This window comes from Heterocephalus glaber, unplaced genomic scaffold (genome assembly GCF_053883595.1).
Source record: "Heterocephalus glaber isolate CG9 unplaced genomic scaffold, H.glaber_assembly_v1.0 deba00001452, whole genome shotgun sequence".
Lineage (NCBI taxonomy): Eukaryota > Metazoa > Chordata > Mammalia > Rodentia > Bathyergidae > Heterocephalus > Heterocephalus glaber.
This window is the reverse complement of record NW_028258302.1, coordinates 20,468,387-20,486,136: the sequence shown is the minus strand read 5'-3', so window position 1 is coordinate 20,486,136 and position 17,750 is coordinate 20,468,387. Positions and strand designations below refer to the sequence as shown.

General features: G+C 40.8%; 2 protein-coding genes across 36 annotated transcripts in view; one reads left to right on the top strand and one right to left on the bottom strand.

Annotated features, from left to right (window-relative positions):
- The window catches only part of Hp1bp3 (heterochromatin protein 1 binding protein 3), a 34,362-nt gene extending 32,248 nt beyond the window's left edge, over positions 1–2,114 (bottom strand). For 6 of the 35 annotated variants that reach the window (XM_087215054.1, XM_087215062.1, XM_087215069.1 and 3 more), the window contains exon 1: positions 1,980–2,100. The gene's annotated coding sequence lies outside the window, so the exon portion shown is untranslated. Of the gene's footprint in view, positions 1–1,087; positions 1,610–1,979 lie in introns of those variants that run through there. The other 29 variants (XM_087215056.1, XM_087215066.1, XM_087215076.1 and 26 more) reach the window with 19 other exon arrangements.
- On the top strand, positions 1,457–9,127 carry LOC147827270 (uncharacterized). Its single transcript, XM_087215765.1, has 2 exons — positions 1,457–2,695; positions 3,399–9,127. The coding sequence occupies exon 1, from the start codon at positions 1,457–1,459 to the stop codon at positions 2,531–2,533; it is 1,077 nt and encodes a 358-aa protein (XP_087071891.1). The 3' UTR covers positions 2,534–2,695; positions 3,399–9,127.
- The last annotated feature ends 8,623 nt before the right edge of the window (positions 9,128–17,750 follow it).

Below are 17,750 nucleotides of genomic sequence, written 5' to 3'. Positions count from 1 at the left end.
TGTCCAAAACAAAATTTTTTGTTTTAATTTAATGTGAGACTGACAATACGACTTGCTTTTGTCAAAGGAAATGCCTAAATTGTTTTAATGCAGGAAATAACAGTCTTGTAGAAATTAAAAGTTCAAAATTTGTTTTGAATCCATCTACATTAAGAAAAAGCAACAGAAAATTTAGTTTAACATTGTATTTCAGTTTATTGATATATTTAGTAATATGCATTTTAAGGCAAGTAGTTTTATTTCATAATTCACCACAAAATTTATGTAATACATTATTAATTCTAATGCCACAAACGTCACTAACTATAAATTACCTCAAATCGATCCCAATCTAGTCTCTTACTATACTCAAATATACCGGGTCATTTACTGGAACCCATTCCTGTAATTTGACTGCTGCCAATTTTTTTTTCACTTTCACATTTCAGTAAATTAGTATGCACTGATGTCTACCTTATGCAGATACTAAGGACATGTGGTCCTTCCTCTCAAGATAATCACATTCTAACTGGCTACAGTATTTCATCTATATGTGAAAAGTTCAGTATACGTACTCCCTCCACAAACTTCCAGACCTCAATCTTTCAAGTAAGCTTACAAAACAAACCCCCAAAAACCCGTTTAAAATGTTATCTCTACTTTGCAATTAATTACGCTAAACTTTTGGAAGCAGTAAAAAATTTAAAAGCTAGTAAATTTTATGCCAATGCCAGATTAAACAAATTTAAAGTATCTTTCAAAAATGACATTAGTCATGTGTAATTTCACTCCAGACTGCTTAGAAGATCTCAGATGAATTCCTAACCGTTATTTCCAATTGGACTTTCGCTTATTCAACGTAAAGTCAGGAAACTCAATAAACCACCGAAGGAGAATTTATACAAGGGGCAGTACAGTCCACCCGACCCTGTCCTCAGTGCAGGACACAATTCTGCCTCGGAAAAGCTAATTGATTGCCGTCGGTCATAAACAGTGGTCAAGCCGAGATCGATTCAGATCTGGGGCTCTCACTCCACCACTCCTGCCTTCATTTCGTTGCAAAGGCATTCAATGCATTCAATGACAAGCCTACTTCTTGGCGACCTACCGAATGGATTCACAGATTCAAACCTCGCCGCCTAGGGTACAGCGGTAACAAGTTTTGGATGCCAGCGGAAGCCCAAAGCCCAAGGCTGCCATGGCCGCACAGAGAAGCCGAGCGCGCCCACAGAAGGCACAGGAGCGCGGCGAAGAGCAGCGAAGACAAAGACGCAATGCAGCGAGCGGTAGCGCTGCAGGGCCTCAGTACCGAACGCGCAACACGGGGTAGAAGACGCGGGGACCGGATCAGGTTATTTCGGGGAGGCCGACGCTGAGCAGGCTCTGCTCGGCAGGAACGCGGGGCGTCGGGACGACCGCGGGAGAAGCGGTGGAGTGTGGGCTCTGGCTCCGCACACTCACCACTGGGCGCTCCGTAATGGCGGCGGCGGCGGCGGCAGGGGCGGAGAACCCAGGGGGCGGGACCGCCGCAGCCAGTCACCGCCGCTGGCATCTTTCGAACCGGCTCCGAAGACCGCAGAGGGAGTGGGGTGAGGGGAGGGAGCGGCGGACGACAGGCCGCGCAGCCTCCGCGCAGGCGCGACCGCCGCCAATCGGGGACGGCGGCACACACTGGCGCAGGCGCGCTGGGATGCAGGAGCGCACGGCCAGGGAAGCCCTCCCCTCCTCCCCCAAGTCCAAACAAAACAAGGGCGGGAGCGCGCCGCAGGGCCCTGGAGGAGGCGTCCGCGAGAGGGGCAAGGGGCCAGGTCGCTGGGGAAAGATGGGGCGGAGCGGCCGCCCCAGGCATACAAAAGGCGCCACCTCTCGGGATTCGAGCGCCCCGACCCCTCCTTTCAGGGAGCCGCGTCGGCGCACAAGGCAAGCGGCCTCCACTACCCGCCTTCGGGGCCCCGCAAGTCCGCACCCAGTCTTCGCCCGCCTTTTCCGTACTGCGTTACCTCTGCGCTCCCCCTTCCTGGTGCCCGCGCTCCGCACGGCCTCTCGGCGCCGCTCCCACTGCTCGCCGTCGTCTCCACCGCCGCTGTCCTCCAGGCCCAGCCGCCGAGCTCTGCTGCCCCGCCCCCCTGCCCGCGGCTCCGCGCGCGCTCCCGCGCCGGCCCCGCCCCCCCCCGCCGCGAGAGCGCGCGGACGTGCGTCCCCGGCCGGGCGCGCGGGGGCGCGAGAGGGCTCTTCGGGACGGCGGGGGGAGGGGGCCGGCCCTCGGCGTGCGTTCCGGGGCACCGGGCTGATGGCGCCAGGTGAGCGTCCCGGTGCCCTGTCAGCGTCCTCCGAGGGGCGCTCTTTCCTCTCCTTATCGTTTCTCTCCTCTCCAGTTCAGTCCCTTGAGCTTCATGGATTTCCGTTTTGGCGGAACGTCTGCCTTAAGAGAGGCGGGCATTTCCTGCGTCTCGCTTTAGCCGGGGCGCTGGAGCAAGGAACTCTTCTCTCTGAAGACCGTGCAATTGGGAAGCCAGAGCGGGGAGAGTTCATTGTCGCTCATTCGACGCATTAGTGAGAATGGCGGAGAGGGCGGTGCAGAGACTCGAGACCAAGGACTGAAAAGTTGCCTTTCTCATCTATGAAAAATTCCTCGGGGAATCCCTAATCCCCACAGACAGGGAGGGTTCCCCAAAAGGAACCCCTGCGATGAGAAGAGTTTACTTTGAATTGTCAGGTTGGTTTTAACGTATGTGGGCAGTTTGCACACTACTCCTGAAAAGTAATTCTTCGAAGCCAGTTTGGAAATATGTGATGTGTTAAGTAGCACGTGTTTTGTGGGGGGAGGGGAGAGTAGTGGCTGGTAATATAGGGAAAGAGTGATCAGTAGGTTTGCCCTGAACCTTACAGCAGTTGACCCATTATCATTTGCATGTGCCAGATTTTTAAAAGGCGTATTATGAAATTCTTTAAACACTAGCCCAGTGTTCTGGTCCTGACTTAACATTATAACGTCTCACCAACTTTCCCAGTCATAATTTAATCACTACCACCAAAACTTCTTTATGACATGAGTATTAACATTCTGATGACATTATCAATCCCCTGCTGCCCTGATGTCACATTCATATGTTTTGTAACAGTAACATGATTTTTTTTGTGCCTTTTACTTGAGCTGTTTAACCTGCATTGGTTATGAGCATCACCTCACCTTGCTAAGTTCAGGAGCAAGTGGGCGCCCATGGAGTGTATGGAGAAGGTTGCTGACCATCTGTGGACTTCTGGGCAGCGGGAAGACTCTCAGGCAGACACTTCTCATATTGATGTCAAAGTCCCTTTAGTTCCAACCATTCAGATTCATTCCTTTGGTTTAATCTTTATCTACCATGGTACCTTATTATGGTAATTGAAAGTTACTTATTTTAAGCTCTTTGTTTCAGGGATCAGAAGAGCAAGAAGCTGAATGTCTGACTTGGGAAGGAGCTTCTAGGAGAAAAGAGTACATTTGGGGCAGCCTGTGATTCCTGGGAGTCTCTGCCTAGGGAGTCCCAGAAGCATAAGAAACACTAGAAAAATGAGTGTTAAGAAACCTCACAGTGAAACTGTATCACCTCAAATTTTCAACAAAACACCCACTTTTTCAAAAGTCAAGTCCCTGTTTAAATTTTAGCACACAAAGCAAGCTTTTACAAACTTCACAGCCCAATGTCAAGACACTGGATTGCCTTTTTTCTTTCTAGTCCTCAAATTTAAGTATGTTAGGGTAAAAGGCCTTGTTTTGCATAGAAAAAGTAGGTGACTTTTCAAGTGTTACATGTAAGGATGGAGAAAGCTGAAGCAACTGCAGACTGTCTCATTGCACTGAGCACTGAAAGATAAATTTACCAAGTCTATGTATCACCTGTGTTAACCAGGAGAGATTAGGAGAATAACTGGTTATTGGCTGATGGAGAGAGGTTTTTGTTCATAAGTGGTTGATCATTATTTTTTCCCAAGAATCATGGTTAAGGCATTATAGTTTCATGTAAAAGTAACCAAAGACCAGGCCAGGGCCATGGTCCCTTGGGAGAGCTAGGAGTTACTTCACTTTTCTGGTTGCAAGACAGAAAGACTGGAAATGACTGTCAGTTTGGCTGTAGCTTGAAAAGGGGTGGCAAGAAAATTAACAATTCATACACTTAGCAAAAAATGGAGGCTGATAAAAAGAGATGGGGCCGAGGATTTAGCTCAGTGGTGCCACTGCCTGCCTCGAAAGCACAAGGTCCTGAGTTCGATCCCTACTACCAAAAATAAAAAATAAAAAATTACCTGCCACACATTAGTTTTGTTGTCATTTGTAGTTCACTGAGACCAAGATGCTGGTTTAGAAATAAGCAACATCCCTGGATCCAGACGCCACCACCACTACCACCACCAATGTTCCACTTTACTCACTGATGGCAATTTTGTTACTATGGTGCTGGGAACTGAAGCCAGGACCTAGTGCATGCTTGGCAAGCAGTCTAACAATGAGGTACACCTCCAGCCCAATATCAGTAATTTTAATCCCAGTTAGTCCAGCAGTCAACATTGAAACTTTTGCTTAAACTCGCAAAAATTCTGAATTCTGAAATACAGGTGATCCAGTCTATGCCCATACCAACCTGAATGCACGCAATCTCATCTGAAATACACATGGTCTCAACAATTTTGAATAAAGGATAAACCAATACATAAAAAGCAAATAGAGCTGGGAATGGTGGTGCATGCCTGTAATTTCAGCATTCTGGGAGGCTGAAGCAGGAGGATCTCAAATTTGAATCTAGCCTGGGTAAACTAGTCAGACCCTGCCTTGAAATAAGTGCTGGGGATGTATATCAGTGCAAAGGCTCTAGATTCAATCCCTACTACTGCAAAAATTTTAAAAAGATTTTTCAGTTAATTTTACTGGTAGACTTTCTGTTTGTTTGGTTTGTTTTGGGTTTTTTTTGGTACCAGGGATCAAACTTGGGACCTTGTGCTTTCCAGGCAGGCAGCGGAACCACTGAGCTAAATCCCTGGCCTGCAGGTACACTTTTGATACACATAATGATCACATCATAGGGAATTTGTATCTTCTTTTTTTTTTTTTTGGTACCGGGGATTGAACTCGGGACCTTGTGCTTGCGAGGCAGGCACCGGAACCACTGAGCTAAATCTCCAGCCTGGGAATTTGTATCTTGATCACCCCCATTTCCCTCCCCTCCCTTCAACTCTTCTTCCTTTTACAAAAGCTTTGTTTCAGTTTTTTCCTTCTATTCTCATTCATTTTCCTTTGCTTCACTTCTCCCTCCCCCTTCTCTGATTCCCTTCCCATTTGAACACTTCCTTCCTACTTCCCAATATTTGTCATCCATTTTGGTCCTTGTTTATCCTTTGGGTTTCTCACACAAGAGAAACAAGATATTTAAACATGTATGTCTCATTTATTTTTACTTGAAAGTATGGTCTCGAGCCGGGTGTGGTGGCACACACCTGTAATCCCAGCACTCAGCACTCTGGAGACTGAGGCAGGAGGATCACTGTGAGTTTGAGGCAGTTTGAACTACAAAGGGAGACCCTGCCTCAAAAAAAAAAAAAAAAATTGGTCTCAAGGTGCATCCATTTACCTAAAAATGTCTCAAGTTTATCTTTGTGGCAGAGTAGTACTCTATTGTATATACAACCCACATTTTTTGTTTGTTTTTTTGTACCAGGGATGGAACTTGGGACCTTGCACTTGCAAAGCAGGCGGCAGAACCACTGAGCTAAATCCCCAGCCCAGCAACCCACATTTTCTTTATCCATTCATCTGTTGATGGGCATCTGGGCTGTTTCCAAGATTTAGCTATTACAAACTGTGCTAGTGTAAACATGGGTGTGCATATATTGCTGTGGTAAGATGCTTTTAACTTTCGGGAAGATATAAAGGAGGGGAAGAGCTGAGTCAAATGGAATCTCTAGTTTTAGTGTTTTGAGCAATCTCCATACTGATTTCTATATTGGTTGTACCAGTTTACTCCCACCAACAGTAGAGAAGCGTTCCTTTTTCCCCACAGCCTGCCAGCATTTGTTACCGGTTGATTTCTTTTCTTTTCTTTTTTTTTTGCATGCCTGCTTTTTTCCCCCCTAAATTCTTTTATTGGTACATTTTAGGTATAAAATACATTTACATTTATCATTGGGTACTTGTACCTGTACATGATGTATCTTGGTTCTTAGTTTTTCCTCATTCCCTGTGCACCCTTCACCCGCTCCACCCTTCCCTATTTACAAAGACTTTGTTTCCATTTTTTCCTTTTCATATAATTTTTCCTTTCCCTTCTTTCCTTTCCCCTTCCCCTCTCTTCACCCCTACCCCTTTGGACCTTTTCTTCCTATTTCAAATTATCAATTATTCGTTTTAATTATTTTAATCCTTATTTACACTTTGAGTTTCTCACACCAGAGAAACTATTCGGTATTTACACATGTGTCCTATTTATTTCACTTATGGCCTCAATATGCATCCATTTAGCTATAAATGTCTCTAGTTTGTCATTCTTTATGGCTGAGTATTACTCCATTTTATAAAAAAACCACATTTTCTTTATCCAGTTTCCAGTTGATGGGCACTTGGGCTGTTTCCAAACTTTAGCTACTATAAACTGCCACTATAATGTTACTGGTTGATTTCTTGATGATAGCCATTCTTTCTTAGAGGAATCTTAGTGTTGTTTTAATTTGCGTTTCTTGAATGACCAGTGATATTGAGCATTTATTCATAAATTTGCTGTTTGTACTTTTTCATCTGAGAAATGTGTATTCATTCCAGATGCCCATTTTTGGATTGGAGTTCTGATTTTTTAAAAATTCTATATATATTCTAGACATTAGTCCTTTGAGAAATAGCTGGTAAAATTTTTTTCCCTTTCTGTAGGTTGTCTCTTCATTCTGTCAGTGGTTTCTTTTCTTCAAGGTTTTTAATTTTATGTGATCCCAGTTGTTGATTCTTTGTAATATTTCCTGTGTGATCAGGGTTTTGTTCATAAAGACTTTGCCTACACCTATGTCTTCAAGAGTTTTGCCTGTTCTCTCTTCTAGCAGATTAAGTGTTTCTGTTTTATATTTAGGTCTTGATCCATTTCAATTTTAGTTTAACGCATGGTGAGAGATTTGGATCTAGGTTCAATTTTCAGTATGTGGAAAGGCAGTTTTCCCAGTACCATTTATTAAAGAGGCTGTCTTTCTTCCAGTGAAGGTGTTTGGCCCCTTCGTCAAAGATAAGATAGCTGAGTGTGTTTAGAGTTGTTTCTGCAACTTCTATTCTGTTCCATTCTGTTTTTGTGTCAGTACCATGCTGTTATCACAGTAGCTTGGTAGTATAACTTCAAATTGGGGATTGTGATGCCCCCAGCCTTGCCTTTATTGCCCAGAATTGTGTTTGCTATTATAGGTCTCTTCTAGTTCCAATGTAGTTTTAGGATTATTTTTTTCTAGTTCTGTGAGGTATGCTATTGGTGTTTTAATTGGGATTGGATTAAATCTGTATAACATTTTTGGAAGTATGGTCATTTTCACTATATTGGTTCTGCCTATCCAAGAAAAAGGGATATCTTTCCATTTTCTGATATCCTCTTTGATCTCCTTTTCCAGCATATTGATGTAAAGGGCTTTCATTTCCTTTGTTAGGTTGATTCCTGAATATTTTATTTTTCTTGATGCTACTGTAAAAGTATTGTTTCCCTAATTTCTCTCTCAGTAAGTTTGTTGTTCGTTTACAAGAATGCTATTGATTTTTGAGTGCTGACTTTGTATCCTGCTATGCTGCTGAATGTGGTTATATTCTATGAGTCTTTTGGTAGAGTTTTTAGGGTCATCTATGTACAGTATCATGTCAGCAAATAAGGATAATTTAACTTCTTCCTTTTCTATTCTTATTATTTTTATTTATTTCTCTTGTCTAATTGCTCTGGTTAATGTTTTCAGAACTATATTGAACAGGATTGGTGATAGTGGGTATTCTTGTCTTGTTCCTGATTTGAGTGAAAGCCTTCAGTTTTTGAGTATTTAGTATGATATTGGCTGTTGGTTTCTCATACGTGGCTTTTATCAGATTGAAATAAAGACCTATTCCAATTTTCTTTAGGGTTTTTTCTTTATCACGAATGAGTGTTGGACTTTGTCAAATGCTTTTTCTGTGTCTATTGAGATGATCATATGGTTTTTGTCCTTGGTTCTGTTATTGTGGTGTATTAATTTATTGATTTCTGTAGGTTGAACATCCCTGTATCCTTGAGATGAATCCTGCTTGATCATGGTATATAATCTTGATGGTCTGCTGCATTCTGTTTGACAGTTTCTTATGATGATTTTTGCATCTATGTTCATTAAGGAGATTGGCCTGTAGGTCACTTTTTAGGTTGGGTCTTTCTCTGCTTTTGGAATCAAAATAATGCTTGCTTCCAGGAATGAGTTTGGGAGATTGGTTCCCTTTCAATTTCATTAAAGAGTTTGAGGAGTAGTGGCATTAGATCTTCTGTAAAATTTTTGTAGAATTCAGCAGTAAATCCATCAGGACCTGGGATTTTTCTTTGTTGTTAGTTTTAAAATTACTTCTTTAATTTCATTGACCAATATTGGGTTATTTAGAATTTTTATATCTTCTTGATTCAACTTTGGTATTTCATATGTATGTAGGAATCTGTCCATTTCTTCTGCATTTTCCGTCTTACTAGAATACAGGTTCTCAAAGTAGGTATTGATCTTCTGGATTTTTGCAAGATCCATTGTGATTTTGCCATTTTCATTCTTAATTGTATGGATTTGGATCTTTACTTTTCAAAAAGATAAGATTGGCTAAATGTTTGTGTATTTTATTTATTTTAAAAAGCAGAGTTTTTGGGTTGTTTTTTGTTTTTTTTGTTTTTTTTTTTTTTTAGTATATGTGCTGCCGAAATGGGCACAGTATTTTTTATTTTTTAAGTGAAACATTTATTGGTACATTTTAGATATACGTAATAACATTCATCATAGGGAATTTGCTCCTATACATGTTATAGACTGCCTCTCAAAATTTCATAGCAAAATGAGAGAATAGCAATAGTTAATACATTGTGTACTGTTATCTTCAAAGTACTCAGAATGTAAAACATAAACCAAAAAGATTCTTACAAAAAGCTAATTACAAAACTTTCTTCTCAATGAACTAAGATAAACTTGTAGTATAAATAAAACAAACTAGTACATGTGTTAAAATTTTTTGAAACAACAGAATATGTAATTTGGAGAAGTATTTGAACTTCTCCCTATTTCCTATTTATCTATTTATCTCTCTTTCCTATTTTTCTCCTTATTTGTATATGTGTGTGTGTGTATATATACATATATATATATATATATAGTGTTTCTTATATAAGAAAAACCATGCCATATTTGACCTTTTGTGTCTGACTTATTTCACTTAACATTAATTTTCAAGTTGCATACATTTACTCACAAATGCTTCAAGTTTATCTTTCATGGCAGTGTAGTACTTCATTATATATAAATACCACATTTTCCTTATTCATTCATCTGTTGATGGATATATATGCTGTTTCCAAGATCTAGCTATTATAAATTGTGCTGCTACAAACATGGGTATGGATTCATTCCTGAAATATATCTTTTGGGAAGAGACCTAGAAGGAGGATAGCGGGATCAAATGGAATTTCTAGTTTTAGTTTCTTGAGCAATCTCCACATAGATTTCCATAGTGATTGTACATTCCCACCAACAACGTAGAAAAGTTCTCTTTTCCCCATATCCTCATCAGCATGTTTTTTTCGTCATTGTTGGTTTTTTTTGTTTGTTTTTGGTAACTGGGGATCAAGCTCAGGACCTTCCACTTTCGAGGCAGGCGTGGCACCACTGAGCTAAATCCCTGGCCCAGCATTTGTTTTTGGTTTTTTTTTTCTTTTGGTACCGGTGATTGAACTTGGGTCCTTGTGCTTGCGCAGCAGGTGGTGAAACCACTGCGCTAAATCCCCAGCCCCCAGCATTTGTTATTAGTAGGTTTTTTGATGATAGCCATTCTTTCTAGGGTAAGATGGTATCTCATTATAGTTTTAATTTGCATTTCTCTGATTTTGATGCATGCTAAACCTTGAGAACCACCTGCCCAAAGTCATGATTTCTTTAAGATTACAAAATGGTGGGCCGGATATGTAGCTCAGTGGCACTGCGCCTACCTCGCAAAGTCCTGAGTTCCATCCCCAGTACCAAAAAAAAAAAAAAAAAAAAAGATTACAAAATGGTGACTACCTAATACCATTATTCCTCTTCTGCATTTATTAACTTGAATTCTTTTTTCAAAGTAACAAAAAAATAGTCCATGGAGGGCAGGGATTTAGCTCAGTGGTGCTGCCGCCTGCCTTGCAAGTGCAAGGTCCTGAGTGCAATCCCCGGTACCAAAAAAGAGAAAAAAAGAAAACAGTCCATGGACCACCAGTGCTGGTAAATAACGTTCCTTTTAGCAAGGAATGGGACTGTAATGGGCGCTCACAACTTGTGATGCACACGCATTCACTGTGTGGTAGTCACTGTTTCCAGGTCTCTTCAGTGGGGAGAGCTTGGAAATACTGTGCCTTTTGTAAAGTGTGGTGGGCCATTCACCACGTACAGTCCTTCTGATCCTTGGCCTGTCAAGAGCAGCATGGATGGCACCATCTTGTCCCGGAAAAAGAAACCCATGCCTGTCTATTTTATTTAATCCTTCAAAGAATCAGCTCTCCAATCATTGATTCTTTGTATTGTTTTCTTAGTCTCAATTGCATCAGTTTCTGCTTTGATCTTTATAGTTTCCTCCCTCGTGTTCGCTTTGGGTTTAACTTGTTCTTTTCCTAGAAGTTTGAGGTTCAACATTAGGTTATTTGAGCTCACTTTGTTTTCCTGATGTGGGAATTCACCAGTATAAATTTCCCTTGTAGAACTGCTTTCATTGTGTCCCATAAATTATGGTATATTTTATTGGGATTATTGTTTAATTGTAGAAACTGTCTAATTTATTCCTTAATCTCATCTGTGATCCATTAGTTGTTCAGGAGGCTGTTACTTAATTTCCATGTGTTTACACAGTTTTTTGGTTTCTTTTGCCATTGATTTTCAATTTCATTGCACAATCGTGATAATATGCATGGGATAATTTCAATTCCTTTGCATTTACTTAAGCATGTTTTATGAGCTAGTTAGTATGTGGTCTGTTTTGGAGAAAGTTCCATGTGCAGCTGAAAGTTCTGTTGTTGTGGGGTGAAACACTCTAGATATTACTAAGTACATTAGTTTGAAGGTTTGGTTCAGCTCTGATATTTCTTTGTTAATTTTTTGTCCAATTGATCTGTCTATTTGTGACAATGGGGCATTGAGGTCCCCCATTACAATTGTATTAGTGCTTATTTGATTTTTCATGTCCATTAATGTTTGTTTTTTGGGGTTTTTTGGTACCGGGGATTGAACTCGGGTCCTTGTGCTTGCGCAGCAGGCAGTGAAACCACTGAGCTAAATCCCCGGCCCCATTAATGTTTGTTTTATATCAGGTGTATGGGTATTCGGTACATATATATTTATGATTGTTATCTCTTCCTCTTAGATTGTTCCCTTAACAAGTATGTAGTGACCTTGTGTCTTCTGATCAGTCTGGGTTTGAAATCCATTCTGTCTGCAAGTAGAATAGCTAACCCTGCTTTTTTTCTGGGTTCTTGGCTAATGGAGTATTGTTTTCCATCCTTTGACTTTCAGTCTATGATTTTCTTTTTGAGTTAAACGTGTTTCTTGTATGCAGCATATTGCTGGGTCTTCTTTCTTTCTTTCTTTTTTTTTTTTTGATTTTGTGAGTTTTGTATTTTTTTTGGTATTAAATTCTTTTATTGGTACATTGTAGGTATACAATACAATTACATTTCTCAGTGGGAATTGTACCTTTACATAATACATCTTGGTTCTTATTTTTTCCCCATTCCTAGCCCTCCCTTCATGCCCTCCACCCTTCCCTATTTACAAAGACTTTATTTCCATTTTTTCCATTTCTCATCATTTTTTCCTTTCCCTTCTTTCCTTTCCCCTGCCCCTCCCACTACCCCTACCCCTTTGGACCTTTTCTTCCTATTTTACATTATCGATTATTCATTCTAATCATTGGTACATTTTAGGTATACAACATAATGACATTCATCATTGGAAATTTGCACCTTTACATAGTCTCTCTTGGTTCTTATTTTTCACCCTTGCCCAGCCCTCCCTTCAACCCCTCCATTCTTCCCTATTTACAAAGATTTTGTTCCTATTTTTCCATTTTCTCATATTAATCCCATTCCCTTCTATCCTTTCCCCTAGCCCTCCCACTTCCTTCCCCTTTGCCCCTTTTCTTCCTATTTCACATTACCTATTATACATTTAGTCCTTATTTAGTTTCTCACACCAGAGAAACTATTCAGTATTTACACGTGTGTCCTATTTATTTCACTTAAGAGTATTCCCTCAATGTGCATCCACTTAGCTATAAATGTCTCTAATTTCTCATTTTTTATGGCTGAGTAGTACTCCATTTTATTAAAAAACCACATTGTCTTTATCCAGTCTCCAGTTGATGGGCATTTGGGCTGTTTCCAAGTTTTAGCTATTACAAACTGCGCTGCTGTGAACATGGGTGCACATATATCACTGTGGTATGATTCTTTGAATTCTTTGGGGAAGATCCCCAGCAGTGGAATAGTGGGGTCAAATGGGACGTCCAGTCCTAGTTCTTTCAGGTATCTCCATACTAATTTCCACAGTGGTTGCATCAGTCTACACTCCCACCAGCAGTGGAGCAGGGTTCCTCTTTCCCCACAGCCCCGCCAGCATTTGTTATTGGTTGATTTCATGATAGCAGCCATTCTTTCTGGAGTGAAGTGGAATCTCAGTGTTGTTTTCATTTGCATCTCTCGAATGACCAGTGATGTTGAACATTTTTTCATGTATTTGTTTGCCCTTTCTACTTCTTTGTGTGAGAAATGTCTGTTCATTTCAGATGCCCATTTTTGGATTGGGTCTTTAAATTTGGGAGGTCTGATCTTTTGAAGTTCTTTATAGATTCGAGATAGTAGACCTTTGTCTGAGGAAGAGCAGGTGAAGATTTTTTCCCACATTGTGGATTGTCTCTTCACACTGCTGGTGGTTTCTCTTGCTGTGCAGAAGCTTTTTAATAAGAAGAGATCCCATTTGTTGATTGTTTGTGCTAGTTCACAGGCAACTGAGGTTTTGTTCATAAAATCTTTTCCCACACCAATGTCTTCAAGAGTTCTACCTAACCTCTGTTCCAACTGGTTCAGAGTTTCTATTTTAATATTTAGATCTTTAATCCATTTTGATTTTAGTTTAGTGCATGGTGAGAGATACAGGTCTAGTTTTAATCTTTGGCAAGTTAAAGCCCAATTTTTCCAGCACCATTTATTAAAGAGGCTATCTTTCCTCCAGTGAGGGTGTTTGGCTCCTTTGTCAAAGATGAGATGGCTGAGTGTGTCTGGCGTTGTTTCTGCATCTTCTAATCTGTTCCACTGGTCCTCAGGTCTGTTTCTTTGCCAGTACCATGCTGTTTTTATCACAGTAGCTTTGTAGTATAGTTGCAGGTTGGGGATTGTGATACCCCCTGCCATGTCTCTGTTACCTAGAATTGCTTTTGCTATTCTGGGTCTCTTCTTGTTCCAAATGAATTTTTGGATTGTTTTCTCGAGGTCTATGAAGTATGCTGCTGGGATCTCAATTGGGATTGCATTAAATCTATATAGCAGTTTTGGAAGTATGGCCATTTTCACTATATTAATCTTTCCTACCCAGGAGCAGGGGATGTCTGTCCATTTTCTGATATCATCTTCAATCTCTCTTTTCAAAGTGCCATAGTTTTCAGAGAAGAGGTCTTTGATTTCTTTCGTTAGGATGATTCCTAGGTATTTCAGTTTTTTGGATGCTATTGTGAAAGGAATTATTTGCCCTATTTCTCTCTCAGTGAGTCTGTCATTGGTGTAGAGGAAAGCTATTGATTTTTGTGTGTTGACCTTGTAACCAGCTACTTGACTGAATTTGGTTATTAAGTCTAGAAGACTTTTGGTGGAGTTCTTGGGGTCTTCTATATAGAGTATCATGTCATCTGCAAAGAATGACAATTTGACTTCTTCATTTCCTATATTTATTCCTTTTATTTCTTTCTCTTGTCTAATTGCTGTGGCTAATGTTTCCAGAACTATATTGAAGAAGAGTGGTGATAGTGGACATCCTTGTCTTGTTCCTGATTTTAGTGTGAAGGATTTCAGTTTTTGACCATTTAGTATGATATTGGCTGTTGGTTTTTCATAGATGGCTTCTTTCAGTTTGAGGTAGAGACCATCTATTCCAATTTTTTGTAGGGTTTTTATCATAAATGCATGTTGGATTTTGTCAAATGCTTTTTCTGCATCTATGGAGATAATCATATGGTTTTTGTCCTTGGCTCTGTTGATATAGTGTATTACATTAATTGATTTTCATATATTGAACCATCCCTGCATCCCTGGGATGAATCCCACTTGATCAGGGTGTATGATCTTCTTGATGATCTTCTGCATTCTGTTTGCCATTATCTTATTAAGGATTTTTCCATCCATGTTCATTAGTGAGATTGGCCTATAGTTCTCTTTTTCGGTTGGGTCTTTCTCTGCTTTAAGGATCAAGGTGATGCTTGCTTCCAGGAATGAATTTGGGAGTATTGCTTCCCTTTCAATGTCACTGAAGAGTTTAAACAGTAGTGGCAGCAGTTCCTCTCTAAATGTCTTGTAGAGTTCAGCAGCGAAGCCATCAGGGCCCGGGCTTTTCTTAGTTAATAAGTTTTTAATTGCATTTTCAATTTCATTGGTTGATATTGGGTTGTTCAGAATTTTTAGGTCTTCTTCGTTCAACTTTGGTAATTCATATGTATCTAGGAATCTGTCCATTTCTTCTGTGTTGTCCATCTTATTGGCGTATTGGTTCTGGAAGTAGGCATTGATGATCCTCTGGATTTCTGCTGGGTCTGTTGTAATTTCACCCTTTTCATTCCCAATTGCATGGATTTGGGCCTTTTCTTTCCTTTTTCTGACAAGGTTGGCTAAAGGCTTGTCAATTTTGTTGATTCTTTCGAAGAACCAACTCTTGGCTTCATTGATTTTTTGTATCATTCTCTTAGTCTCCATTGCATTGATTTCTCCTCTGATCTTTATAATTTCCTCCCTTGTATGAACTTTGGGTTTGTCCTGCTCTTCTTGTTCTAGAAGCTTGAGGTTCAGCATCAGGTTGTTTAATTGGGATCGTTCTGTTTTCCTAATATGCATATTCACTGCTATGAATTTCCCTCGTAAGACAGCTTTCATTGTGTCCCATAGATTCCGATATGTTGTATTGTCATTGTCATTTAATTGAAGGAACTGTCTGATTTCTTCTTTAATTTACTCTGTGACCCATTGGTTATTCATAAGTGTGTTGTTCAATTTCCACATGTTTATGAAATTTTTTGAGTTTCTTTTGCTATGGATCTCCAATTTCATTGCACTATGGTCTGATAATGTACAGGGGACAACTTCAATTCCTTTGCACTTACTTAAACATGTTCTATGTGTGAGTATGTGGTCCATTTTGGAGAATGACCCATGTGCAGCTGAAAAGAATGTGTATTCTGATTTTGTGGGGTGGAACACTCTGTAAACATCTGTTAAGTTCATTTGTGCAAGAGTTCAATTGAGTTCTAGTATTTCATTCCTTATTTTTAGTCTAGTTGATCTATCTATTTGTGACAGTGGGGTGTTGGGGTCCCCCACTACAATTGTGTTAGTGTATATATGACTTTTCATGTCCGTTAGTATTTGTTTTATATAGTTGGGTGCACTAGTGTTTGGTGCATAGATATTTATGATTGTCATCTCTTCCTCTTGGATTCTTCCCTTTACAAGGATGTAGTGTCCTTCTTCGTCTCTCTTAATCAGTGTTGGTTTGAAATCTACTTGATCTGCCAAGAGGATAGCTACTCCTGCTTTTTTTCGGGTTCCTGTCACATGTAGTATTGTTTTCCACCCTTTAACTTTCAGTCTATGAGTTTCCTTTTGAATTAAGTGTGTTTCTTGTATGTAGCATATTTTGGATTTTGCTTCTTGACCCACTGTGCCAGTCTATTTCTTTTGATTGGTGAATTGAGACCATTAACGTTGATGGTTATAACTGAAGCGTATTGACTTGTCATTGCCATGACTTTTTCTTTTTGTTGGGTTCTCCCCCTTTACATTTAATTTCTTGTCATACCAGATGGGTTCATTCTGCTTTGCTTCCTGGGGTTGTGATCCTCAACGTCTGTTCCTAGGCTATTGTGTAAAATTCTTTGGAGTGCTGGTTTGGTATTCACGAAGTTCCTAAGGTGCTCTTTGTCATGAAAGTATCTTATTTCTCCATCCATTTTGAAAGATAGTTTTGCAGGGTACATCAATCTGGGTTGGAGGCTGTTTTCTTTTAGGGCTTGGAATATGTCACTCCAAGCTCTTCTTGCCTTGATGGTTTGTGTTGAGAAGTCTGCTGTGATTCTGATGGGATTTCCTTTGTATGTGATTTCTTTCTTTTCTCTGACTGCTTGGAGAACTTTGTTCTTCTGTTGTGTTTCTGGAATCTTAACAATTATATGCCTATGTGTAGATTTTTTTGATCAAGGCTATTTGGAGTCCTATATGCCTCACTTATCTGTATGTCAGGCTCTTTTCCCCTGCTTGGGAAGTTTTCTGCCATTTTTTCTGTGAAGAGGTTTTTTATGTCATCTGCACTCTCTCCTGTTTCTTCATTGAGCCCAATCAGTCTTATGTTATTCTTCTTTGCATCATCTAGCAGCTGCTGGATTGATTTCTCATGTTCCCTTATAATTTTGAAGCAATTTTTCTTTTCCTGGTCACTAATTACAGTCTTATCTTCTATATCTGAAATTCTGTCCTCACACTGGCTCATTCTGCTGTGTAGACTTTCAATGGAGTTTTTCATGTCCTGGAGATCTATTTGCATCTGTTTTATGGATTCCATTTGTTTCTTATGTTGGGATTCCATCATGTTCCTGAGCTCCTCTCTAGATTTGTTAATCATGTCTTGCACTAGGGGCACAATTTCTCCTGTTATCTGAGAAATTATTTCTGATTTCATTTTTTCCAGATCCCTTTTTGTTGCCAGTTCAGTGGGTCCAGGTGGTTGAGTATCGGAGTGTTCCATCTCATTTCCCTTTGGGGTTGGTGTAGGTGATCTGGAAGTCTGGTTTTGAGACTTATTTACGTGTTTTCTCATTTCGACTGGGGTGGGGAGCTGTTAGCGCCTGCACGGATTACCTCCTCTGAGCTGGGTGAGGTGGGACAGGGGCCAGGAGCAGCGGTAGGGATGGTGACCCAAAAGCCCTTTCCTGTGGGCTGGGAGCAGCCGGAGGGATGGTGGCTGGGAAACCCCTTCCTCTGGACCAGGAGCAGTGGGATGGTGGCTCAGAAGCCCCTTCCTCTGGGCCAGGAGCAGCGGGACAGAAGGTGGCCCAAAAGCCCTTTCCTCTGGGCTGGGAGCAGCGGGAGGGATGGTGACCGGGAAGCCCCTTCCTCTGGACCAGGAGCAGTGGGACCACGGCTCAGAAGCCCCTACCTCTGGGCTGGGAACAGTGGGACTCAGTACCTTGGTCTGGTGGTCTGGTGTCCTCTGAGTCTTTGTAGTGTGGAATCATGTGGCTGCCTGTCTGCAGCGGGGTGATTCGGTGTCTTCCGTGTGACTCAGGACCTCGGTAGGGC

What these genes read in the sequence shown, in the direction of transcription:
- LOC147827270 (XM_087215765.1), top strand. Translation starts at nt 1,457, where the DNA reads ATGGCGGCGGCGGCGGCGGCAGGGGCGGAGAACCCAGGGGGCGGGACC.